We start from the raw sequence: 6,418 nt of genomic DNA, 5'->3' as shown, positions 1-6,418 counted from the left end.
AGAGAGAAAAATTTTTTCTTACACGTTGCATCTTCGAGAGTCGCATAGTATGTAGCGTATTTATACGCACAATAGCTATTGTGCCGAGTACTACACACATTTGTACATTCGATACGCGGGGCACATGCAGCGGCAGCAGCATCTCTCGCCGTTATATACCTCATTCTTTCGTACATAATGCAAGGTATATTATTTTTATATTCCTTAGCTCATTTTTAGCCGAACTACCATTTTTTGTACATTTTTTAAATTTCTTCGTGATGAAAATATTATTGGTAGAAAAGTGATAAATTCTCTTATAATACATTGCTTTGTTTACATTAATTTGAATGTTCGTATCATGATTGGTAAATATTATTGAACTCAAGTCAGTGAGTTCGATGTGTGATTTCCTCACACGCAGAGATCAGTCATTAACTAAATTCCAAGTTTGAAAAATGGAATCCCGTGGTGAATTTGACTTTACGGCGAGGTAATTTTTATTTTATGAGAATCAAAGATGAATTAACAAGTTATTAAATCATATTGCAACTGTTTCAGAGTGAAAGAAGAGCCACGTGACGAGCCGCTCGACGAAAATGATTACCAAATGGGGTTTCTGCAAGAAAATCCAGTAAGTGTTGATAATTACGTAGTTGCTTTGAATGAAAAATGTTCACCTTTAATTTTTGACAGTGTCTTGGGCTTCAGAAGTACGACGCAAAGCACGAACTTGACGACATCCGAATCGAACTCGAATGCAGGGACCAGAAGCCTTACGCAAATTTATTAAAAGTAGAAAAGATGCAGGATTATTCGCAAAATCACTCGCAAGATGTGAAGTACGACGATCGTCGTGAGGCTCGATGCACAATCAAAGTAGAAAGCGCACAGGAAGTGAAACAGGAATTTTCTGGTGACGTTGCGGAAGAATCAAATTCGAATTTAGACTGTGAACTCAGCGAGCGAAATCAAAAAAAAAGTGTTGCAAGTAGATCAGTGGTTAGTGGCAACACCCACAATTGTGACACATGCGAAAAGACGTACAAACGAAAACTGAATCTCAAACGCCACATCGATTCGGTACATAATAAAATAACTCACGCATGCGGTTTATGCGAAAAGACCTACAAATGTATAACTAATCTTCAAACCCACGTAAATTCGACGCATAAGGGTATGGCACCGGCGTGTGATATTTGCGGAAAAAAATACTCGACTAAGGGTCATCTTAAAGCTCACATCGATGCAGCTCATAATGGTAGCAAACCTACTTGCGACACATGCCGAAAGACATTCACGAGAAACAGTAGTCTTAAAGCTCACATCGATGCGACTCATAATGGTATCACACACACATGCGACACATGCCGAAAGACATTCACGAGAAACAGTTATCTTAAAATTCACATCGATGCGGCTCATAATGGTATCACATACACATGCGACATGTGCCGAAAGACATTCACGCAAAAAAGTAGTCTTAAAGCTCACATCGATGCGGCTCATAATGGTATCACACACACATGCGACATGTGCCGAAAGACATTCGCACAAAGATGTAATCTTAAAATCCACATCGAATCGATGCATAAAGGTATTTTATATACATGTGATATGTGTGGAAATATGTATAAACAAAAAGCCAATCTCAATAGACACATGAAAGAGACACATATTGGGATTACATATGCATGCGATATATGCGAAAAGACATACAAGCAAAAGAGTCAACTCAAAGATCACATTGATACACAGCATAAGGGCAAGAGCTACGCATGTGATTTTTGTGAAAAAAAATATAATTATCGATCTACTCTCAATAAACATATTATATCGTCGCATAACGATATCACACATGCATGCGAAACGTGCGGCAAGGTATTTGGACAAAAAAGAAGTCTCAAAGCTCACATCGAAATGGCACATTGCCCACGCCTGAGCCCGTAAATTTGTAAAATTCATATTTCAATTATGTAAATAATTCCTATGTACAATCCAATATATTTTTTTGTAAGACTGATTTAAACAATTTTATTTATAATGTGATGAATTTCTTCTGACTTGTGTTTAAAAGAAATGATAATAAAAGGCAGCATATTTTTAATAAAAAAAGGACCGTATCACGTATTTTCTGATCCTTCATAATTCTGAGCTAATTGACTCTATTCTAGTATTCAGTTTTATGTTGACACTGATCAACAGCAGAACGAGTGAAACTACACTTTTAGTTCAATTTTTCTTAGATAAAATTTTTTTTCACTCGTTCTCAGTTTTAAATTTCAATTTTCCCCATCATAAATGTCGCTATTTTCTTCCTCAAGTCGAATTAAAAATTGTTCGACCAATCAAAAAGCCGTTTCCAAGTGCTACATTTTTAGGTCTGCATATATACCTCTCTAAATTACTGCTGCACTTCCATGCGCTCGACGCTATAGACTTTCACTGACCGAGGGCCAAAAATTCATTTACACTCAATTATGGTTATTGCGCGTCTGTTTGTATATTATAAACTACGCCGTTATATACGCCAGGGAATAGCGGCAGACGACATTAAAGCGTAATCACCCCCTGAGTCGTCGTTCGTCGTGATCACGCTTCTCTCCCCCGGCCCCGGCGCGCTCGCAGACACATAATAATACGTAAATTCTATATTGTATGTACGATATATCTCGTGCGCAATTATAATCAACTCGTTGCTGCTGTTGCTGCTGCTGCTACAACACAAAGAGGTCGAGAATCGCAGCATCTCTCGCTGCTGACTCTGTCCTTTCTATTATTCGTGTGTATATAGGACTATATTATATTATGTATATATATATACACAAACGCATCGCGGAAACACAAGCGTATACGTATTACAAAGCCCGAGTCGAGCTATATAGAGTAGTTCGGAGTCTAAATTGAAACTCAAACATCATAATGTTATACGTACACGTATACACGGCGATACACTCAGACATTCTCGCGTACAGTCCCATTATACCCTTACGAGAACGTCAACTCCGCTTATAAACTCGCCCAATTAAGCCACCCTCATATCGCTCTGATAGGTATGTGTATGTGTGTGTGTGTATGTGTGTGCGTGTGTACGTCTGCGCCGCCTCCGCCTCACATGCTTACGTTATATGTGCATACGCACGTCCGAGTGTATTACGTATGTAATATTTCTCTCTGTCCCGTCTCTCGTACTCTCACTTGCCCCGAAAAATTCCCATGATAATTCCACGCGCGTGTGCACGCACACACACACATACATACATCGTGGGTCCTCCTATTATGTATACTATATTTTATCCCCGCGTCAGAGCGCATATCGCCAGGCCGCACGAGGCCGGGCATTAAAAATTCAAAAAGTCGAACGCGCGCGCGAGCGCGTGCAGCAGCGCGAGTGGAACCCGAGCAATGGCCCTGGAGATATAGAAAGAGAGAGAGATACAACACCGCCGCGAGTGAGGAACGAAAAATCTCCCACACATAGCAGAGCATGGCATAGCGCACAAGGGGCTGGAGCAGCAGTGCACAGACTCGTAATTACGCTTTGCCCTTTTTTCTCTCTTTTTTTTTTTTTTTTTTCGTTAGGCGTTGTTAGTGTTTCTGTGTATGTGTGCACGCAGCAGCATCGCTCGACTCTCACAAGCCTCTAGTGCTTTAACACATAATGTAGCGTACGTTGCGTTTTTAAGAAATAAGATTTTTCGGGCGAGTCATTGATACGATGCGTGCCGTGTTGTTGCAGAGCACTGCGAGTTTTTTGGGCAAAAATTATGACGATCCGCCCGAGCGAGCTGCCTCGTTCTATGTGTTTTTTCGTATATACTTTTATTTCACACCCGAGCTCATTTTCGTGTTTTTAGTCTCTCTCTCTCTCTTTTCTTCTCTTTTTTAACTTCCTAAACTGAACGTGACTAAACGAGAGATCATCAGGACATTCTTGATTTCTTTTTGCTCTCACTTTTTTTATTTTCTACGATGCGTCGCGGTGAATAATCCGGTCGGCTTATAAGGTGACTTTCGCGTTGCATTAAAATTTTAAACGCTAAGATAGAATCGTCGTCGCGGTGGACTGCGACTTGACACGTGCCGCGATATATAGCTAAACCGCGATAAATATAACACTTTAGTAAAGTCTCATTTATTATGTATCGAAAAAAAAGAAAAAAAATGAGTTACAACTAATCCGGATTGCTGTCGATTAAATTATATTGTAAAGATAGGATATTCTCGAACTCAAAAAATATTCTTACTGCCTATCGTATCCTAAACACGTTGAGCGAATAATCGATTTCGTATATCGCAGCTATCGTAAAAAATTACCACCAACAATCCGAGCGCGAATTGCAGACCAATGTCATCGTGATCGCAGTTGAGCATATACGAGAGCTGTTATTTCGCGCAACAAATTTTTTACGACCTCGTATATATAGTCGATGAAAATTTCTCAACGGAGGCGCACGACGATGTGCATAATAAAAATTCAATCGATCGCCCCGCGAGTTATGAGCTCGTTGGGATAGGGTCGTTATAAGCCGCACGGAGAGTAATTGAATAGAAAGATAACTTGGAGTGAAAAATCAGGCGCTCGACGCTGGGAGCGTTTACAAGTGCTCGGCGGCGATGGAATAGGTGGAGGCCTGTTCCGACGCGTCAATGGACGAAGAATCGAGCGAATGAAACGTTTTGCAGCTCTACGGTTAGAGTCAACGAAACATAAAAAAAATTACTTTGATTTCGATGTGGTATCGTGATAATATGTGAACGCACAATTTGAGATCTGCGACTGGGACCTATGCGATCAGAGTGTGCATCGAACTATCGACTCTGATCAACCTTGCTTTCGTTAGTTTATAGATATACTGGCCTGGTTAAAGAAAATCACAGGTCTTTAGGTTTATCATAATTTTGAAATGAATGTTTTTTCAAAAATGAAAACACAAATTTTCACTAAATTGGGTCTTAGGCATATATTTTGATATCATTCGGAAGATAATTTCGCAATTTTCTGTTCGATTATGTGACAATTTAATAGTTTTAAAAAATGTGTATCTGTTTTCAACTACTTTAAATAGATTTATACTGTTTTCCCTTTCCACCACTAGATGGCTAGTGTCTTTATTTCAGTAAATCTGCAATTGGCAAAGTCAAAATAATTGTATAAGTTACAGTCAATATGTGGATATGTTCAGTGTACACATGAATAAACTTGAACTTCTAATGACCTATTTATGTCCGAGAAACTTTTTCATTGGTTAAAAACTAGTCGTAAAACTTTAAGCATTTCTACCAGGAAATTCCCGACAAAATAAAATTTTCGGGAAACTTTATTAAAACCGCAGGGTGTGCAATTTTTAAAGTTTGAATTAACTTGAAAATTTTATGCTCAATACCACATTTATTGATGTTTATTCAGTATATATTACGATGTTTTAATCTGACACCATAGTACTCAGTAAAACTAAAAATTATAGCGAATTTTTTTTATTTACATTCACTTTATAAAAAAATCTAAACATGTTAGCTGAATCTAAGATCGAGGCTTGGGAAAATGAAGATTTTTTAACGATAGCCAACACCATGTGGGAGCAAAATTTTACCTGGACTTCGAGAGTTATGAAGTTAGCTTTTTTATATCCTTTTCAAAAAAGAAGCATAAAAATAATTGGTAATGTAATTTTAAGCTTATATTTATTTACTTCATTTGGAGCCACAGTAAGTATTTTAAAGATTTCACTGGCAACATGATGTGTAATAACATATTATGCATCGGGTGTAGATATTTGTTGAAATAGCATATTTATACCAGTTGCATACAATATTTTATAACACAAAAAGCCAAAAAATGGCAGTAAACTTTAGATTAAAAAGCTATAAAAATAATTATCATTTATTAAGATGCTGAAAATCTTTGGGAATTTAAAAAAAAATCCAACGCTGAACACAACTTTGGTTGAATCTATATTTCAGCTAATAACTTTTTTCGTAATGATATTTTGCTATCTCCGGATGGTTATGGATGCGAAAAAGGTAAGTAAATATTACTATAAAGAAAATAATTATAATATACCCTGACAATAAGAATGAAATTTTATTTTCAATCTTAATAAGATTCATGCTTGTGCAGTATTGATGATAAGAATGTGGCGATCCAATTCTGAAGACACCCAAAATAAGATGTTCAAACTATTCAAATTAGGATATTATATTGGTATTTTTCAAACTGGTTGGTATCAAAAATGGTGACCGAACATTTAGAGAAATTTATTTATTTAGACATTTTTTAGTGTCATTAATTATTATGTGCATCAGCTTTGGAGTAGCCCCATTAGCTATCCCGTACTTCTTAAACTGGGCCCTGCCAGGCAATCAGACTTACGAAAAATCGTTACCACTCCATACAGAACTATTTTTGAGTGAAGATGAATACTTTTATCAAATTTTT

General features: G+C 37.4%; 1 protein-coding gene across 1 annotated transcript; it reads left to right on the top strand.

Moving 5' to 3' along the window:
- Positions 1-280: 280 nt before the first annotated feature.
- LOC106652719 (zinc finger protein draculin-like) lies at positions 281-2,070 on the top strand. The gene is made up of 3 exons (XM_014371827.2): positions 281-472; positions 541-613; positions 676-2,070. The coding sequence occupies exons 1-3, from the start codon at positions 438-440 to the stop codon at positions 1,927-1,929; spliced, it is 1,362 nt and encodes a 453-aa protein (XP_014227313.2). The 5' UTR covers positions 281-437; the 3' UTR covers positions 1,930-2,070.
- Positions 2,071-6,418: the final 4,348 nt, after the last annotated feature.

Source organism: Trichogramma pretiosum, unplaced genomic scaffold (genome assembly GCF_000599845.2).
Source record: "Trichogramma pretiosum strain Unisexual culture from Peru unplaced genomic scaffold, Tpre_2.0 scaffold155, whole genome shotgun sequence".
NCBI classification, from domain to species: domain Eukaryota; kingdom Metazoa; phylum Arthropoda; class Insecta; order Hymenoptera; family Trichogrammatidae; genus Trichogramma; species Trichogramma pretiosum.
This window is presented reverse-complemented; position numbering and strand designations above follow the sequence as displayed.